We start from the raw sequence: 19,326 nt of genomic DNA, 5'->3' as shown, positions 1-19,326 counted from the left end.
GCGCCCGCTCTGGGAAAGGTCCTGTCATAGAATACTCGCAAAAGCAACTCCGCAATCTTGCTCACGGCAATCCCTCTACTTTTCAGGCTCCTACTCCCACGCCAAGGCATATCCAATTCTCGCCTGAGCCAGCAATCTGAACCTGAACTCCTTTCCTATTCGTGCCCATCCACCTAGACTAGCCCTTTGCTCCTCCGCCTTTGTCGACCTCCGTCGCCGGCCTTCCTTAGCCCCCTCAGCCCTGCGCCTGGCATCTACTGTATATATATCCATGAGCCTTCCATCCCAGGTTGTCGGTACTTCTCCATCTGCAGCTCAACCCACTCCACAATAATGGCGCCCAATGCTGCTGGCCGCTTTCTGGCCAAAGTCTTGGGTATCGACCTCGACTACCGCAAGGAACACGAGGGCCCACTTGCGTCCGCTGCAGCTTCCGTGGCCTCTGTTGACACCTGTATGTCTTGATGATAAACATCGACGGGATGCAGACCGCGTTGACCACTACTCGCAGACGTTGAACGGGAACCGACAACCTTAGAATGGGTTTCACGATTCCGACCCACGGCTACGGGCACCAAGAATTACTTCCGCAGCCTCTTCCCCTTCTGGAACTGGATCTTTCACTACAACTTGACCTGGCTCGCCGGAGATGTCATTGCTGGTAAGACTGGTTCGCATCAGGACCCGCTTCAGTATTGACCCTATCCAGGTGTAACCGTTGGCTTCGTCGTCATCCCCCAAGGTATGGCCTATGCCAAACTGGCGCAGCTTCCGGTCGAGTATGGCTTGTATACCTCATTTGTCGGCTTTTTACTCTACTGGGCATTTGCAACCTCCAAGGACATCACCATCGGAGTATGCCCGCCCTCCTTCACCGTTGCAAGCTTCAGCGCGTCTAACCAGGTGTACAGACTGTAGCCGTCATGTCAACCATCGTTGGTAACATCGTCATCAAGGTCCAGGCCGAAAGTCCGGAAATTCCCGCTGAAGCGATTGCAAGAGCACTTGCAGTCATCGCTGGCTCTGTCCTCCTGTTCATCGGTCTGATTCGAGCTGGCTGGATTGTCGAGTTCATCTCCCTCACTGCCATCACGTCTTTCATGACCGGAGCTGCTCTCAGCATTGGTGTTGGGCAAGTGCCCACCCTCATGGGCATTCCCAACGTCAACAATCGGGATCCGACCTATCTCGTGATCATCAACACGCTCAAGGGGCTGCCGAACACGAAGCTGGATGCTGCTATGGGCCTGACCGCATTGACGATGCTCTATGGTATCCGCATCTTCTGCAGCGTCATGTCTAAGAAACAGCCGCATAGGAAGAAGATGTGGTTCTTCATCTCGACGCTCCGCATGGCTTTCGTCATTCTCTTGTACATTCTCATCAGCTGGCTTGCCAACAGGGGCATCAAAGATGCAAAGAAGGCAAAGTTCAAGATCTTGGGCAAGGTACCCAGAGGTGAGCTTGTACCTGGGGCTTTGGGTGGCTCAACGCTTACAATTGTCAGGCTTCCAACACGCAGGCGCTCCCAAAATGAACACGGAGATTTTGTCCGCAATCGCGCCCGACATTCCCGTTACCATCATCGTCCTCATTCTAGAGCACATTGCCATTTCAAAGTCCTTCGGCCGCATTAACAATTATACCATCAATCCTTCGCAGGAGCTTGTAGCGGTCGGTATGTAATAGCCGCCCGACTCGAAGCCCAGCGTGACTGACAAGGGACGGCAGGGTTCACTAACGTGCTCGGGCCCTTCTTGGGTGCTTATCCTGCCACTGGCTCCTTCTCACGCACCGCTATCAAATCGAAGGCTGGCGTCCGCACCCCGTTGGCCGGTATCTTTACCGCCGTCATTGTCCTCCTGGCACTGTACGCACTGACGGCTGTCTTCTTCTACATTCCAAATGCAGGTCTCGCGGCCATCATCATTCACGCGGTTGGGGATCTCATCACCCCTCCAAACGTGGTATACCAGTTCTGGAAGACGTCTCCTCTCGAGGTTGTCATCTTCTTCGCAGGCGTGCTGCTTACTGTGTTCACGAACATCGAAAACGGCATCTATCTGACCATCTGTGCGTCTCTCGCATTGATGTTATGGCGTCACTTGAAGTCTCGCGGCGTCTTCCTTGGCAAGGTCACCGTCTACCGAGCCACTCCTGACGCATTGGCACGCAACGGAGACGCGTATGGACCTGGCGGAGAGGCGCTCACACGAGAGGCGTATCTCCCTGTCAATCATCACGACGGGTCGAATCCGGCCCTCAAGTTCGACACTCCCTATCCCGGAGTATTCGTTTATCGCTTCAGCGAAGGCTTCACCTACCTCAATCAGCAGCATTACCTTGACGCGTTGGTAGAGCATGTCCAGGCAACCGCGCGGCCGACGAAACTCGACCGCTACGAAAAGATCGGAGACCGCCCGTGGAATGATCCCGGACCCCGCCGTGGGCAGCAGATAAACCTGGAGGACAGCCGACCGTTCCTGCGTGCCATTGTCCTGGATTTCAGTTCCGTCAACCACGTCGATGTCACCTCCGTCCAAGGGCTCGTTGACGTCCGCAATCAGCTTGATCGCTATGCCGCCCCGGAAAGTGTCGAGTGGCACTTCGCGTCCATCAACAGCAGGTGGACGAAGCGAGCTCTGACGGCGGCAGGCTTTGGATATATTTCCACAGATAAGCTGCGTGCTCGGTCCCACTGGACTCCTGTGTACTCGTTTGCGGCTCTGGACGATGGTAGCGTGCGGGATCCCAAGAAGGAGGACCTCGAAGCTGCCCAGCACGATGCCGTCCGTGCGTCCGCTGGCAACAATGGCAGCGGCTTTCCCAGCAAGGTTACTACTATCCATGGCCAAAACCGGCCCTTCTTCCACATCGATGTCCAGAGCGCAGTGGAGAGCGCAATTGCGGGGATTGAGGGTAAGCTGGCGCATACTACTACGTCTGGGTCCAGCGAAGGCGTGGTCGAGGCGTCTCTGAAGCAGGGATGAGGGCAGTGATTGTTCATTTCGGTTTATCTCTTGTACCTAGTATTGGCTTGAGAATTGCTGTTGGGGTCGTTTGGGGCAATATATTACTTGGGTTTGGTTTGGTAGATTTGGACAGCACCGTCTCGGGTGTACGTATACCAGAGGCGCAATGCGGCTATTCGAGCGATCTAACTAGAAATTTTACTTCAATTAGAAAGTTAAAAGTTCACGTCGACTCTCTAATTGGGAAGCTCTGTTTCGATACTACTATTGCATTCTAGCCGGTAGCGCCTAAGGAAATTCCTAGATATTGAATTTCCTGTTCTCTATACAAAATTTGTATAGTAACGCTAAAATTCCTATACGCTAATAGTTTACCTAATTCCTATTACTTCCCTATACTACCTAGGTACAAGTAGGTCTTGACTGTAAAATTGTACAGTATTTTGTAAGGGCTTGGCAGCTTGGCATGCGCGTCCCGCTGCCAAAGCTAGTGTTTCCCACACCCATACTATGTACTTACATGCAGGTGGGCAAAACACACCACCGCAACCCCGAAGGACGCCACCTCTCTCTACCTCTTTTCTGTTCCCGATTGCAGGACTTCCCTCATAATCTCTCATCTATCCGCATCTTCTGCGGCTTCGTCCGCACATCAAGACCCGTACAATCAGCCTCCCAACCGATCGACATCATGCCAGGTGCATACGAAACTCTTCACGGCTCTTGTGCCTGCGGTCGCAACAGATACGTCATCCAGGTGCCCCTTGAGAAGGCCCAGCTTGCGGAAATCCGCTACGATACTTCGGCCGCGTCGCGTAAGTCACAGTACCCTGTCAAGGTGCACCCGCATGATGAAGGCAACCTTGACTGATGAGTACAGGCAATCTAGCTGCTAGCCCCCTCATCTTCTGGCTCCGCGTCCCTCTCCCCTGGTACACATCGGCCACCTTTGCTCAGTTCCCCGATGAGACACGAACGAGTATCCAGCGCACATTCACTTTTCCCTTCTCAGCCAACGCACGCCATCAATTCTGTGGCTACTGTGGCACCCAGCTCACATCATGGAACGAGCGTACGCGGGACGACGCGGAGCACATCTGCGTCACGGTGGGAAGTCTGCTCAGCGAAGACCAGGAACTCCTGGGCAAGTTGGGTTTCCTGCCGAGTGGCGATGCTAGCGAGGACGAAACGGAAGAACCGGCAAAGCTTCGAACGGTGATCCGGTCGGAACCACGGGTACGCGGCGCCCCTTGGTTTGAGGAGTTGGTAGAGAGGACACATCTGGGCCGAATCAAGCAACAGCGAGGGGGGCACTCTTCCCGTGACGGCCGGGTGACGGTGGAATGGGAGGTGATTGAGTGGACCGAGGGGGACGACAATGAGGCATTGGGCAAGAGGAAGTTGGGTGAGGTGGAGGGCAGCGATAGGGCGACGCGGAGTGCCTAAGTTCGGTCGGTTCCGCAAGCCTTTCGGCACAAGACGGCCGCTCACGCGTTGGGACGACATTGGGCAAAAAGCATAAGGACGGATACGGGTGTTTAGGGTATGTACATCATTCGGGCTGTGTATACGTCTTTGAGTCGCGGCGATAAGTCCCGCTGCATCTCCATTTACCTAATCTTTCTTGATAGGCATCGCCATGGGGCTGTACCATACTATACTATTGGGTTTTTGAATCAGCATGCCGGTTCGTGCACGACAGACGGGGCCAGTACGTTTCCAGAATGATTCTCCTCGTCCACGTCGCATCCCAAAGGGTAGTGGCGTCTAAAGGCCACTCCGTTTCCCCACTCTACACCCTTGACAGCGATACGGGGAGTACACTATCTACAACTCGTCCGTCTAAGGATTACACGACCGCATTTGCACCCGCAGAAACACACCCCTAGCCGCTTCTCCGCCTCGTCTATCAATTCACATTCTCCTGCCCAGGTCGCTCTTCCCATCTCCCACTCCCTTTGCGTCCCATATCTCTTGGCTGGAAGATGGCTGGCTTTAGGGAATCCATTTACGTCTGTGTCGACAGCGACTATGAAAGAGATAGGTACACTGTATATCCTCCGGGTTTCCTTTGCGGGTCCTGTGCCTCGCCCTCTTTGTTCCCTTCCCTTCACTCCATTCAATCCGTTCGAGTCCTCTTGTCCCCGAGTTCCCCACTCCCATTGAGTACGCGCTTGTTCCTTTCACCGAAGACCGCCTGCTGGGATGGAGAATCCTGAGAAGTCGGAAATCTGAGGACCTACTGTCTATGATATCGACGACAACGTTGGGGTCGGGGAAGTCTTCAATGCGTCAGGCAATGCGCAGGAGCTGGATCGACAATTCAGCCTGTTGTCCCTTTGTTCCATTGGTATCACGACGGGCAACGTGTGGGCTGTTCTGGGAGGCTCCATCGTATGCCACAGACGCACGCAGACATGACCGAGTGTCGACACTCCGCAGGCGATAGCACTCTACAATGGTGGCCCGCCGGGTGTCATATACGAGTTCAATGGCCGTATCCGCCTTCTTTTGGATGATTGCCGCCTGTATTGCCGAGATGGCGTCCGCTATCCCATCGAGCGCAGGCGTATACCACTGGCCAACGCCCACGGGCGGAGCAAAGTATGGAAAAGCTCTCGGCTTCTTTGCGGGATGGTATTTCATCCTAGAACCCGTTAAGTGTGACTATTGACGAGGCCAGGTGGAGCTGTCTTGGATACATCTTCAACACGGCGAGCATATCCTTGATCCTAGCTCAGCAAGTTGTGTCCATGTATGACCTTTTTCGCCCGACTACGCATATCAACGATGGCACCTCTTCGTCGCCTACATCCTCATCACCTGGACTTGCTGCTTCACCGTCATGTTTGCAACCCGTGCGCTCCCCATCGTTACGAATATTGGCCTCTTTCTCATCTTGACTGGTTGCCTTGTCAGTATTATTGTCTGTGCCATCGTGCCGAGCAAGACAGGCAAGGGACATGCGTCCAACGGCTTCGCGTGGGAAGGATGGCAGAATCAGACTGGATGGACAAGCGATGGTTTCGTCTTCTGTGCTGGCATGTTAAATGGTGCCATGGCTTTGGGCACACCGTGAGTCTGCAACATGAAGCCGTATCGTCTTTCGCCGTTTGACAACATATACCGGATTGTGTCTCTCATCTTACAGAAAAGCTGCCTCGCCCGCGAGTTAACATCCAAAGGCAATCCTCGCACAATACATCGTCGGCGGCGTCACGGCCCTTCTCTATATCACCACCATTGTCTACTCGGTCAGTGATCTGGACGCCCTGTTTTCCAACCCGTTGGCCATTCCCGCTCGCCGAGTTGTATCGCCGAGCCACAAACTCGCAACGGCTCCCTCGGACTTATTGTTACATTTCATGCCCACCGTGGGTACGAATATCTGAGGGTATATCACCTCGGGCCGGACCCTATGGCGGGACCCTATGTGGCGGGATGGTGCCGCACCTTTCTCCGGTTGGATCGGGGCATGGTTGACAAGCGATTTCTCAGTCCTTTGATTGCTACCTTGACCTGCGGCCACATCAATACTACCTTGGGTGCCATCTATGTTGCCAACTCGACGGCCCTCACTGGGTTCGTTGGCTGCTTCATAATCTCTCCTCAACAAGCTACCTCGATTTCATTGTGCCTAACGTGCTCACACGCCGGCGACACGTTAGGCCTCAGGCCTTTTTACTATGCCAAGCCCCGTCTTCTACACCTCTGCTGGGCTAGCAACCGCGTACAAGTGTGTCTTCATTGTCATCTACTGCTTCCCATATGCAGTTCCATTCGATGAGCAAAGTGTGAATTACAGCTCCCTCGTTACCGGCGGACTCACAATCGTGGTGGGATGCTAGTGGTTCTACATCAAGGGACAGGGCTATATCGGCCCGGGAATGGCGCTCCTGGAGGGGTCGGTGGCGCATGTCGCCGCTATCAGTGGTAGTGCGGAGAGGGAGTAGGCTTATCACAGTGGCTGACTGGACTAGTAGAACGGCGGAGTGCATAGATTCGGTGGAACCAAACTCCAGTTCCCCTAGACGGCGTCTTGATCGCAGCGACATGTGAATGGTCCAGAGAAGGCCCGTGGTCCAATGGGCTCACATGACCCGTGGGAGATGGAACCCTATTGAGTGATGAGGCAAAGCTGGGTGGAATGGAGTTGACGTGAGCATAGAGGCCATTCGATACTAACGGAAGAGTAGTAGCCGCCTAGCCATCTAGTCGTCTTAGTCGTTCATGCGTCCCGCAGTTTTCCCAGCTCCCCAAAAGTCTTCCAACTCTGGGCCGGTAACACTTTGCGGTACATGCTGTTGGAATGCATCGAGGATAAATGGTAATGCCGCCCGAGGATCGCCATTCCAAGTCATCATGGAGCGATGCGTCTCGCCTTCCATGTCAGGCTCGGGCCTGATCTATCGCCCGCGCATCGACTCGGTGCAGGAACAAGCTTCCACAACCCACTCTCGGAAGGCTTCCTCCTCCCAGGAACATCATTCGCAGATTCCACGACTACACCAACCTCATTCCCACGACTGGACCGCCGACCTCGTCCAGACAGACCATGTGCGCTTCTTCAGAGAGACCGACTGGGCGAGCACCCCTCTGGGGCCCCTCGAATCCTGGAGCCTCACGCTCCAACACTACACTCGTATGGTCATGGCCGACTCTCGTGCAGCCTGTCTGTGGTGGGGTCCGCAGCTGATTGCAATATATAATGAGAAGTACAAACGCATTGCGGGCAGAGCGCATCCCCAGCTCATGGGTGGAACTTTCATGGATGGTCTGCCGGACCGGTGGCCACAGCGCAAAGGGTACTTTGAACATGCTCGGAAGACGGGCCTGGGAATCGATTACAATCGGGAACACCCTTTATTCGTACAGCATGACAGATGGCGAGAGGAGTGCGTTTCGTCCGGTTCCCCCTCCTCGACTGGCACTGACCAGAAACAGAACATTCTATACCGGTAATGTGGTTCCGGTAGGTGATGGGCCTGCCGACCAACCCGAAGGGTTCTACAATTCACTCGTCGAAGACACGAGTTTTCGCCTCTCTCAACGCAGAACGTCGTTATTAAACCGCATGGCTTCGGTCGTCGATGCCACATTAACGGACACCTGGCCACTCATCCTGGCTACTCTTGAAACCGACGGCCCCGATATCCCCATGGCGCTCCTCTATAAGACGGAGGAGGTTGCCAGCACCACTCACTTGCGTCTGCGAGGGCAAATCGGCATACCCGACGGACACAATCTTCTAGTTGATGGCGCACCACTGACCAGCGAGCGCGGAGTAATTCCTGAGTGCCGCCGTGCCGGGCACGACGTTCTCGTGATTGAGGCGGACGAGAGATTCCGCTCCATCATGTGGCGCGGCTATGGGGAAGCGGCCCATCACATAGGGATTTTACCCCTGGCAAGCGATTCTGGCGTATTGGGTTATCTCGTGGTTGGGACAAATCCATGCAGGGCTTTCGGCGATGATTGCAATCAATTTCTACATGACCTCCGCCGCGTCATATCCCAGAGCATCTCAATAGCTGTAACTAGGTCCGAGGCAGCTCGGCGGCAGCGCCAACTCGAGGTGGACCTCAATGACAGCGACACCAAGCTTCGTCACCTCATTGAGCATGGCTCCGTGGGCATGTGCAACGTCGGGCTGGATGGCAAATTCCTCTGGGCCAATGAACAGTACTGCGCCTTGCATGGCCTCGAGTTGGACACCTTCAAGGACATTGGGCCATTCGCATTCTTCGACCTCTACACGGACGAAGACAAGGCGAAATGCGAAGCTGCGTGGGACGAGATTGTGAGCGGGAGGACGAAGAAAATAAACATGGAGCTCGAGCTCAGACGAAGCTACACATGCCCCTCGGGGGAGAAGGGGCATCCGCACATCCAGATATCTGTATTCCCTTACCACGAGCATGGCGTCATCAAATCAATTATGGGGGCCTTCACCGACATTTCTCGCCTCAAATGGGCTCAGAATTTCCAAGCGCGGCTGGCGGCCGAGGCGCGGGAAGCAAAACGGCAGCAAGAGGCCTTCATCGATGTTGTCTCGCACGAAATGAGGAACCCGCTCAGTGCCATTGTCCACTGCGCCGACGAGATCTCCAAATCGGCTCAAGAGTATAAGGCCACCCAGAAGGACATGCCTCAGCCGGACACCAAAGTCGCGAAGCTCCTAGAAGACAATGTGTCCTCCGCAAATATCATACTCCAATGCTCCGAGCACCAGAAACGCATAATAGACGATGTTCTCACACTCAGCCGGCTCGATTCCATGCTTCTCTCCTTCAACCCGAACCCCACCCGGCCGGTGAAGCTCATCAACACCATTGTGAGCATCTTTGAGGCAGAGCTCAAAACCAAACAAATCACATACAATGTCATACCTGACCCGTCTCTCTCGGAACTGAACATCAGACATGTCTACCTCGACCCCTCCCGCGTCACCCAAATCTTCATCAATCTTATCACCAACGCCATCAAGTTCACGAAGAGCAGCGAACACCCAAGCATCTCCATCACATATGGTGCCAGCCTTTCCAATCCCCGAGATTTCTTCCCGGCGGACATGTACTGGGCAACCCGTAAGGATACTGTGGTGGACATGACGGATAATCCCGAATGGGGTGATGGCGAGGCGTTGTACCTGACATTCATCGTGCAGGACACGGGCATTGGGATGACGAACTGGGAGATACGGAAGGTCTTCGACCGCTTCCAGCAAGCCAACATGCGTACGCACGTCAAGTACGGGGGAAGCGGCCTGGGCCTCTTCATCTCGAAACAGTTGACGGAAAAGCAAGGCGGCGAGATAGGGGTGGTGTCGGAACCGGGCAAAGGCAGCACCTTTGGCTTCTACATCAAGACCAGGCGCGTGGAGAACCGCCTCAAGTCTCTCGGCATACTCCCCAGCATCCCTCAGCACGTCATCGACAGTGCCACTTCTACCAACCCACGTGGCACTCCCGGCTCCGATTCCGAGAAGGCGCAGCTCCGGGTCCTCCTCGTCGAAGACAACCTCATCAACCAACAAGTCCTCGTTCGCCAACTCCGGAAAGCAGGCTGTGTTGTCGATATCGCGAATCACGGATCGGAAGCGCTAGAGATCCTCGACATGGGCAAGACGTTTGATGTCGTGCTGATGGATCTGGAAATGCCGGTTATGGACGGATTGACGGCTATGCAGGAGATCAGGGAAAGGGAGGAGGATGGAAGGTTGCCTCCGGGCCACCTGCCCATGATCGCCGTAACGGCGAACGTGAGAGATGAGCAGATTGAGGAGGCAAAGTCGGCCGGGGCGGTGAGTCTGTACACCGCAGCGAGGTCAAATGTTCTAATCCAAGTTACCAGGATCATGTCATGCAAAAACCGTTCAAGGCGATTGACCTTGTGCGTATGATGAAAACACTGGTGCCGCAAGTCGGCACGCCTGGGAGTGAGCCGACGACTCCCGGGCTCATCGGCCCGCTCAGCGGAATGTTACTTTGAAGCAACAATGCATCCTGGAGACGCATTTGCGTGCAGGCGTCCGTGGCGTTGGCGTTTTGAGCATCGTAGCTGAAGCAAGCAGATTCAGTAGCATTCCGCAGCGTCACCATGCTTTCATTGGGTTTCCGGCTTCTCGGGAGCTCTTCTTGGGGGGTTTTTTTTTCCGGTTCACGACTCTTGCTGAGGCTACTATGATGATACGATGCGTTCATCTATCTTCCTTTCGGTAGGTAAGGTTTGTTTCGTCGGCTTTGTTTGGCGGGGTCACTCGTTATGTATGATATCCACTCGTTCCGCTGCCGCTATCCAAGCTGCCGGCTCCGTCTGTTGTTTCTCTCTGTTGATTACCGATCTTGGAACACAGGGTTTCAGATTTTTCTTTTTTGACTTACCTTCCTTTTGTTTGCAATTTGCTGAGATATCTGAGAAGGGCTCTGCGTCCTGGTTTCATAAAAACAAGGCTACAGAAAGCACCTAAATAGGTGATGATATGGTGGTACATGCGCGGCAGGAGAGTTAGCTTTCTGTTCCACGTACAGGTGGTGCGGAGGGTCCATGTAGGGTAGTATGTGTCGTAAACTTTGTTGGGAAAGTTTAAATCTCTTAAGCTTTACCCGGCCTATAGAAAGCAAAGAGAGCTATTAGAGGACTTTCCGGAGCGTAGCAACCTTTAGAGATTGCCTCTGCTATAGAAGCGGTGATTGTTGCATATAAACGTGTCGGTCGCTTGCATGCCCAGCGGACAATGAATCGTGATCGTAGAATTGCACCGAGTATCATTGGCGGTGTAGGCCTGATCTTGGTCAAAATGCAGTGGCTGAGTTTTTAGGGTGGGATGGAATCACGGTGCTTCCGCACGCGGACACTTGCCTACCTAGTAAAACCTTCTCTAGTCTAGTGATCTTCCTGCTTGGGAATAGAATAATAAGCGTGTCCTGGTAAGAAAGTAGATCCGCATTACCAAGTCTAGCGTAGCAAAGATTATGTTAATACAGATTTGCCTAAGGAGCCTATAGAGTAATTATAGATACCCGTATACGGCGCATGCTGCGAGTTTGCCAGGGCAAAGTCAGATATTTTCACCCGAGATAGGAAAATAAATTCTGCTTTTTGTTTCCAGTTAATTTCAAGATGCGGTTTAAAGGTCGGATTAGGATGCGAGATCTAACAGCGAAGCTGCCGCCTAGACTTATGCTCTTTTTATGCTTATCAGCATCTAACTAAGCTTTTTCAATAGTAAGCTTACAGTTCGCCCGGGTCTCTTAAGCAGACCAGGCGTTATCCTACTCCACTCCGTCCCCAAGTCCTATTTACCTCCTCATGCTTGGTGGCCACGTGCCGCGTAGTTAGATTTTCGACCAAGACAGCCGCGCTTATTAAGCCATCATTGTCTTACTACGGTAGAATCGAGACAGAGGCCATTGGGCGTGAGCCGGAGCGCTGACGTGGAACAGGGGTGGATGCATAGGGAAGGCCTGTAGAATACTGCTGCCTTTTACTACTCCCTCTGCCGTACTTGAACCACAGTGCATCTGAAGGCCTTAACGACATTATTAACGGAGAGGTTGAGCTTGAACCGTTTACGCAAAGAGTGCGCAGTCGAGAACGATTTGACACGATTTCCCTGTCGTGAATTTTGGCTGTCTTGAAAGTAAGGTTTGTACTCAGTTCCCAGCACTCATGCGAGTGTGAACGCAGGATGTGATGGTGGTTCCGATGGCTCACTTGCCGCCTCAGTCATAACGGGCAGCGGACGAAGAACTGCATCTAGACATCTTATGGGCCAGCGCGAACCGTAATCAAGCAATGTATTCAGGGTTTTGCCCCAAATGGACCAACCTAAGCGGTAGGCTGTTTCCATGAGGATGTCTATTGTTACATTGTCCAAATGTGCGAGAAACCACGCGGAGCGCCTCGAGTGCTAGTAGGTTGGCTCAGTAGTACCGTGTCTGACCCGAATATTATCACACCCCCTTTGCTGCCAGTCACATGCTCGAGGAACATCCGGAGCGAGAGTTGCGCGACTGCCTCTTTTGCGTCAAAAAGAATAATGAAAAGAATCCCGTACCTGCTTGTTACATAGATACACATACATACGTGTAAGCTTAGCCATTACTTCTACAATTTGGCCTGACTGCGGCGGAAAGAACATATTTGCAGTAAAGGGAGAAGGCAAAAGAAGATGGCAGTCTAGGCGGATTATCGCCCGACGAGGCAGGCCATTCACTAGCGTGGCAATACTGAGTGTGTGGTGATATGGGGGTCGGACACGCTAGCTATGCCAGGACTCAATCAATTTACTCTTATAGGTAATCGCCTAATGCTTGGCTAGCGCTTACGAGGTCAGTGAAAGGGTTGTCTAGTAGGGCGAAAATTTTGGGAAGGGACAGGGAAGCCTAGGGTCCAAACAGACTCGAATCTCCCATACCGAAGTGCGGAGGATATATTGCAGGAAGGTTCGACAGAGGTCATGGGAAGAATTACAAACAGATTGCATTACTGCTAAGCAAGCAGAAGGTGTCAGATTGTTCTCCTAGAAGCAAGCAAAACAGAGTATATTAGATACTCTTTCTTCGTAGATAATATATAACCTTTTCATCTCACACTTGTTGGTGTTCTCTTGGTTGCAAACCCGTATGGAATGGGGGTAGCCATTGAAGCATTCACTAGGAAAATGGGTCAGCACAAGTGCTTTGGCGACAGAGCATGCAGACCCTCCGTCATGCAGCACACCCGCGACACGACTGTCATCCACTTTAGGATCCTGCATTTTTGGTACGACTACCATGTGCCTATGCGAGCTTCCAACTCCGTCTACTTTCACCTAGTATGGTAGAACAGATTGGCTCTGAAATGGGATTATGTGGTAGGGGACCCCCGTTGAGCTCCGGCCTCCCGACATGAGGACGGAAGCAGTGAAAGGATCAATCAACAGGGAACCCCGCCTGCCTCCAGTATATAAACCGCTTCTCTGCCACTGGAATTTCTTTCATTCCATCACAACCTACCGTCTATTCCGGACCTCGAGTTGGATCCTGTTGTCATTCAACATGTATTCCTTGATCAAGATCGTGGCCTTCCTCGCCCTTTTCGCTGAGGGAATCGCTGCTCAAAAGCGGGCTTTCCTGCAAGATTTGGACAGTCTCGATGCCTCCTTGGACCGCATACCCCCAGCCGCAGGCTTTTCCATCCAGACATGGCCTAAAGGAACCTTCCCCCGGTGGTGCTATGACACGGCCCGGTCACGGCGAAGCAAAACAACCAGCGACGTCAATTGCCCCACGGGCAACCTCGAAGCCTTCTCCGTTACGTACAACGACCGGGACTGCGCTTCCCGCCCCTGGGCACTGTGTCGCTGCACAGACTCCAATGTCAGCCGCGACCAGATGGCCAGGGACTTTGGAAGAGTCCCTCCCGGGATCCGTAGCCGCGTTGTTCACGCCATGAGCATTCGGGAGAACCAAGCGAGCGCTGGTTCAGCCGATGATCGCATCTTGTTCCGCGGCCTTGTGAAACCCGCTGTTTATCTGCATGAGGCTATGCACAGCGCCGACCAGAACTTTCACTCTAGCACTGAGTTCACGAATGCCTGTACGTTCAACCCTGAATACCTTCGTACCTTCGACCCTGCCAATCCTCTCCTCATCGAACCAAAGCTGACTTATTTTGCCATTCAATCCAGATAACAGCGACACCTGCGTCCCCGACAACTACGCAAACTCAAGTCCCGCCGAGGACTTTGCCCAGCTCGGCGTCTGGATCTCATACGACACCAACCCGCAAACCAAGGTTCGAAGCTACGTCGGGGATTTCAGTTGCATGAAAAACCAGCTCCGGGCCGTTTCCCGGTATGCTGGCGAACAGCTGAATAGAATTACCAGTCGGTGTTTCGATAGGCGTCCGAATGACGCCAATGTCACTGTGCAGGCCCGGGTAGATGCTGCTGCTAGCCAGGATCTACCTCCTGTCGTTTGGGAGTTCGAGGATTTCTTCTAAAGAAACCAACATACCATGTACCTACAGTATGTAGCGTGAAAAATGGACTGCCTCGCTCCAGACTTTGCCGAGGTGAGACCTTCGATGGTAGTCATGGATGCATCAAATACAATAACCCTTATGCACAAACAAGCAAATTGAAAATCAATCTAAGGTGGCACCGTTATGTTCACCCCCTTCGCCTAGATCATTGCTGTCATCATTGCCATTTGTCTTATCATCATGGCCTGCATCGTAAATCTGGCCTAAATACATACCGGGCAATGTCAGAAGATAACTAAGATTACCGCAGCATACAACGTCTGTTTGCAGAGTCCCGCTTGTTTGTAGATTGATCAAGTGTGGAGTTAGAAACAGGCCGTGAGAGTTCCCTCATTGCGAGTTCCTATGGCCTATTTCCCGCAATAGCAGGGCGATGGACAAACAGTAGATTCCATGACGGCACAGTGTTGTTCAGTGACTACTGTGTCATTTTGGAACAGAACTGCCTAAGTGGTGCATACGGCGAGGGTTTCATACCCAGAGGTACAGGATCGGCTGCCCTACTCTGTTGTGCGACGTAGTGCAGCGGTTCGACAGCGTAGTAGACCTACCGAGAGCCGTGGGGTGTGAGCTCCGGTTTCTATGTTCCTGTAACATGACAGAAAGGGGAGTGGGATCGGCTGGATAGAATCTTAACTTTCGTGTTGTGTGGTAACACCTGCCGTAAGATTGTAACTCAATTCACTGAACAGTGTTTAATGCAAAAGCTTCCAAGTAAATCGCCTTGTTCCAACCCTCTCACGTAGATCGCAAGGGTGCTGTACTACAACTGAAACCTTGATTTAAGAACTCCATGACAGGACCCGGTGTTTTTGTGTACACAGCCCCTCCACAGCCACTACTACAATCCATATGTCGAACTCCATTAGCCGCGCGCTTTGAAACCCTCTGGCCCCTAGCCCCCGCAAAACACCAACCCTCTCAGTATATGTCCCAAATGTTCGACATGCCTCTCTCTAAATCTTCCTATACTTTCAGCTCCTCAAAAATGGTCGACGTAAGTCAGATGTGTGTTTTTTGCTCGCGCAAGAGCTGTCGCTTACGGAATGGTCTAGCATGCCACTTACGACGACCCACCACCAACATACAGCGACCCAGCGACTGATCCAGCAATGGGTATGCCAGTGCTACAAACATCTCAGCAAATGAACGACTATGGAACCATCCTCCCATTAGGAGACGACCCGCACTCAAACATACACGATCGCAGTGGCGAAGAAGAATGGTCCGGATTCAAGATCGTCCTGTTCGTTATATGGGTCGGTCTGGCAATTATTTTGTACAGCACAATTATTAAAACGTTTTGGGAGGCGTATTGGCGAGGACAAGGCGGATTGTATGGGCCGAGTTGAAGGTGGGAGGAATGGAGACGGGGATGGGGACGGCGATGTTAGGTTTGAGCGGGGAGGAGGGGGATGAGAGAACAAGTTTCTCACACTCTTTCTTGCTGGCTACTTGAGCGTAGAATACCCAGGCCGTGGGAATCGCATGCGCGTCGAAGCTGATAGGGAATCCAATTCCAGAGAACTCAACCGGATATCACAATGCGCCTAGGCAGCCACAGACCTTAATGCACCTACTGCCTAGCATTCTCCAAAGAGGTGCAATGTCGGTACTAGCTGTGTTTTATCGTAGAGTGTTTACTCAACATGTGTTTGACGGCTTTAAATCATCCAGGTCGAACGGCCAAAGCTCGCGCATATCGGCTTCTGACCGTAAGGTGTCTTCTTCGTCTGTAGGATCTACCTTGAGAACTTCGCGCAATAAACCTGCATACGCCTCCTTGTGTGCCTCCTTGGTCGCATCCCAATCTTTTGTGGGCACCCAACCATCGGAAGCAGTATTGAGCAGGTTGGTCAATGTGAACCGTAGTTCTTGAGCTGTTTCAAACTGCTTGTACTGTTTGCGGTGATCTTCCAGCTCCTCGCTGGTTGGCAGGGGATACGGGCATGGCTGCGGAAGACCAAGCTCGTCCCAGTGTCGGGCAGTTTGTATCAGTTCCTCTCTAAATGCTGGGGCACCATCGTTCCATGTCCTGTAACAGTATCGGAACGGTCGGAAAAGACTTTCATCCATCATCCGGGGCTCCGCCAACTTAGGCGAGAAGTATTGCAGACAGATATTGTGTACTTTAGCACAGGCCTCACTCTTTGGCTCAAACGCGTCCTCACGTGAAGGATGCGCAAGAGGTTGCGCAAAGTCCGGAACTTCATCTGCATACCAGAAGGCCGGTTCAATGCTAGCCGATTGCCAATCTATGAAAGCAGTAATCTTAGTGGGGTCTTCTTCAGAGATGAAGACATTCCTCTTATGAAGATCTGGGTGATAGAGGGTGGGACGAGCAGCATTCTGGATGCGCGGATCTTCTGCCATTTTCTTGATTACAGCTCGACCATGATCTAGAAGCTTGTAGTGATCTTGCGAGGACCCTTGATATCGGGGCCGCGGTCCAGCGGGGCCGGCGGGTGGAACTCTGGAGATGCCGGTATCCACTAGTCCATCACAAAAAGCGGATAAAGTGGGCCCTTTACCTTAGGTTAGCAATCTGCCTCATGCGAGGAAGAAATATCCTTACATGGCCCATGGTTAGGCTCTACTCTCTCATAATATCTCGGTTGTAACGGGTTACAATCCCAAAACATCGGTCCACAGTGGGCACCAATGCAATATCCTTCATCCAGCAAATATGAAGACGAGTCAGTGTATAATGAGCTAACTGAGTACAGGCTTCCGTATGCTGGGATTCGAGGTCGACCATCTCTTTTAAAGTTTTGTGTATGGACTCGATGCACCGAATCTGGCTTTCAACATCCATGTGCGGCCATTTGAGATGCAAAAGCACTCCAGAAGCATGCGCCATTATGATATATTCGGTTCCAATTGGATTGGACGCAGAGTCACTCCAGTCCAAGACCGAGGGTATTGGAATCTTCGTGTGTCTTTGCACTAGAGGTATGGGAAAATAAGCATGGAAAATCCGGCACGGAATCGACTTACAGTATTTGATGGTTGCAACTTCAGATCTGATATTTCGACCCGATGGCCCTGCTAATGTATAGGGCAGTTTCACAACAATTTGTCGGCTGTTTTCCATTGTGAATATGAATATTCTGTTGAAACCACCCTCCTTCTTTTCGAATGACTTTACGGAGCGAGCACCGGGACAAACCGCTTGTAAACGACCGCAAAGTGTCTCAAAGTCGAAAGTTATGGCACGCGATAGCCGTTCCTGTCCGTCTTGGCGCAGCCAGCGCCCGCTTGTATAGTTGAAAATATCACATTCACGGCCTTGTAGTCGGGATGTCAGGCTATGCATGTAAAGCTGGCATTCGATGACATACCGATGGAGGACTTTGGGCGAGCTTGATGTGCTGAGTGTCTAGAGGTGACCAACGGTGACTGGACGAGGTCGCGAGTTCGCGTGTGGATTGCGAGCTTGGTGTGCCATCCTGGAGGACGAGCTACCATCCGCACGAGTAGTGAGGTAATAGCATTCATTAGTGTCCCGATGCTATGGAAGGCGTCAGAAGAGGTCGGCCGTAAGTAGGATGGCCACAATCCAATAATGATGGAAGAAGCCGTCGGGACCTCAGGCCGGCGATCCAGGGGCGATGTGTGCTTGACAAAGACAAATCGAATAAGGCGGATCTCTCCTCAAGATCATCGCCTCGAGGTTATTACGCACTTTTGACTAAAGGGGTTCACTCTTTGAAATAGGAGTCAGAGAACAGGCCGGCTAGACGAACGACAAGGCCGACGAATGAGTAGTTGATGATCTGAGATTTGATAAAGGGGTCAACGCGTACTGACCACAGCGAGATGCGTCTCGAGCTCGTCAATAACCTCAACGTGCTGATACACCAGGAAGACTAGCCGTGCGATTGTTCAACATTGAGTCATCCAGTTATGAAGACACGCCAACACCTGGTCCGCGACTCGGACATATGTTGGAGCAAATGTAGTCAGTTTATGTAGACCAACGTTGTGTGCGGCATGGAAGGCTTTGGAAGCGTCACCAGGCGTAACGTGTTCGATCACTCATCCGCCAGGATCACTCATCCGCCAGCCCCACCAAAATCACGACGCGTCTTCTCACAACACTCGCGATGCCACTTCCACAACGTACTCAGCAAGCCCTAGACAAAGGTAGACTAGCTCTAGCTACTGCTGCTCTCCAAAGAGATAAAAAATTACATGTTAATAGAGCCTCTTTTCTATATAATACTCCTCGTTCAACGCTTCGCGGTCGTCTTGCAGGTAGCCTACCACAAGCTACTGCTAATGCACAAAAACAAAAGCTATACCCTACAGAGGAGCAGGCCCTAGTAGATTGGATCCTAGGCCTCGACCGACGTGGATTTCCACCCCTGATTATCGACGTACGATGAATGGCAGACAATCTACTCACCATATGTGGCCAAGAACCCCCTCCTCAGCCAGTCAGCGAGAAATGGGTATCCCATTTCGTCAACCATCAGGCAGAGCTCCAGACAAAGTGGAATCGCAAGTTCCACTCACAGCGTGTGAGATCTGAGGATCCAGTCATGATCCGCACGTGGTTCGAGCTTGTAGAGGAGACATGTCAGTTGTACAGCATCCTCGATACAGATATCTACAACTTTGATGAGACTGGCTTTATGATAGGGATTGCTACAACGTCAAAAGTCATCATGAGCTCTGAGGTAATCGGCCAGGCAGTAACTATACAGCCGAGTGACCGTGAGTGGGTAACGATGATTGAGGGGATCAATGCCTCTGGCTGGTCTATCCCACCCTTCATAATCCTGTTCAGAAAGCTGCACCAAGCAAGCTGGTATCAAGGCCT

The 19,326-nt window shown here is 52.3% G+C and overlaps 8 protein-coding genes across 8 annotated transcripts; 7 read left to right on the top strand and 1 right to left on the bottom strand.

The window, feature by feature from the left end:
* Window positions 1-333: 333 nt before the first annotated feature.
* EI97DRAFT_462278 (sulfate permease 2) lies at window positions 334-2,990 on the top strand (the record flags this gene model as incomplete). Its single annotated transcript, XM_033801256.1, has 6 exons — window positions 334-454; window positions 512-661; window positions 710-855; window positions 912-1,458; window positions 1,508-1,678; window positions 1,732-2,990. The coding sequence occupies 6 exons, from the start codon at window positions 334-336 to the stop codon at window positions 2,988-2,990; spliced, it is 2,394 nt and encodes a 797-aa protein (XP_033649618.1).
* Window positions 2,991-3,663: 673 nt separating this feature from the next.
* On the top strand, window positions 3,664-4,418 carry EI97DRAFT_386577 (uncharacterized protein; the record flags this gene model as incomplete). Its single annotated transcript, XM_033796076.1, has 2 exons — window positions 3,664-3,787; window positions 3,853-4,418. The coding sequence occupies 2 exons, from the start codon at window positions 3,664-3,666 to the stop codon at window positions 4,416-4,418; spliced, it is 690 nt and encodes a 229-aa protein (XP_033649617.1).
* Window positions 4,419-4,696: 278 nt separating this feature from the next.
* EI97DRAFT_453276 (uncharacterized protein) lies at window positions 4,697-6,820 on the top strand (the record flags this gene model as incomplete). Its single annotated transcript, XM_033800450.1, has 9 exons — window positions 4,697-4,808; window positions 5,254-5,366; window positions 5,422-5,609; window positions 5,656-5,727; window positions 5,892-6,047; window positions 6,232-6,346; window positions 6,460-6,554; window positions 6,590-6,605; window positions 6,641-6,820. 9 exons carry the CDS (start codon window positions 4,697-4,699, stop codon window positions 6,818-6,820), a joined length of 1,047 nt encoding a protein of 348 aa, XP_033649616.1.
* Window positions 6,821-7,358: 538 nt separating this feature from the next.
* Window positions 7,359-10,463, top strand: EI97DRAFT_386612 (uncharacterized protein; the record flags this gene model as incomplete). Its single annotated transcript, XM_033796078.1, has 3 exons — window positions 7,359-7,867; window positions 7,917-10,275; window positions 10,326-10,463. The coding sequence occupies 3 exons, from the start codon at window positions 7,359-7,361 to the stop codon at window positions 10,461-10,463; spliced, it is 3,006 nt and encodes a 1,001-aa protein (XP_033649615.1).
* A 101-nt stretch (window positions 10,464-10,564) lies between these two features.
* Window positions 10,565-11,004, top strand: EI97DRAFT_235817 (uncharacterized protein). The gene has a single exon (XM_033793996.1). It carries the CDS (start codon window positions 10,666-10,668, stop codon window positions 10,939-10,941), a length of 276 nt encoding a protein of 91 aa, XP_033649614.1. The 5' UTR covers window positions 10,565-10,665; the 3' UTR covers window positions 10,942-11,004.
* Window positions 11,005-13,735: 2,731 nt separating this feature from the next.
* Window positions 13,736-14,213, top strand: EI97DRAFT_345096 (uncharacterized protein; the record flags this gene model as incomplete). The annotated part of the gene is made up of 2 exons (XM_033794770.1): window positions 13,736-14,054; window positions 14,146-14,213. Coding segments are annotated over 2 exons (387 nt in total), but the record flags the coding sequence as incomplete, so codon positions are not given.
* A 1,190-nt stretch (window positions 14,214-15,403) lies between these two features.
* On the top strand, window positions 15,404-16,115 carry EI97DRAFT_437259 (uncharacterized protein). The gene is made up of 2 exons (XM_033799302.1): window positions 15,404-15,498; window positions 15,557-16,115. The coding sequence occupies exons 1-2, from the start codon at window positions 15,448-15,450 to the stop codon at window positions 15,851-15,853; spliced, it is 348 nt and encodes a 115-aa protein (XP_033649612.1). The 5' UTR covers window positions 15,404-15,447; the 3' UTR covers window positions 15,854-16,115.
* Window positions 16,116-16,145: 30 nt separating this feature from the next.
* On the bottom strand, window positions 16,146-18,201 carry EI97DRAFT_496856 (uncharacterized protein; the record flags this gene model as incomplete). Its single annotated transcript, XM_033802488.1, has 5 exons — window positions 17,843-18,201; window positions 17,499-17,789; window positions 17,294-17,447; window positions 17,077-17,261; window positions 16,146-17,026 (listed from the first exon to the last, which is right to left on the bottom strand). The coding sequence occupies exons 1-5, from the start codon at window positions 17,997-17,999 to the stop codon at window positions 16,146-16,148; spliced, it is 1,668 nt and encodes a 555-aa protein (XP_033649611.1). The 5' UTR covers window positions 18,000-18,201.
* Between the last annotated feature and the right edge of the window lie 1,125 nt (window positions 18,202-19,326).

This window comes from Westerdykella ornata (assembly GCF_010094085.1).
Source record: "Westerdykella ornata strain CBS 379.55 unplaced genomic scaffold EI97scaffold_44, whole genome shotgun sequence".
Classification (NCBI taxonomy): Eukaryota; Fungi; Ascomycota; class Dothideomycetes; order Pleosporales; family Sporormiaceae; genus Westerdykella; species Westerdykella ornata.
This window is presented reverse-complemented; position numbering and strand designations above follow the sequence as displayed.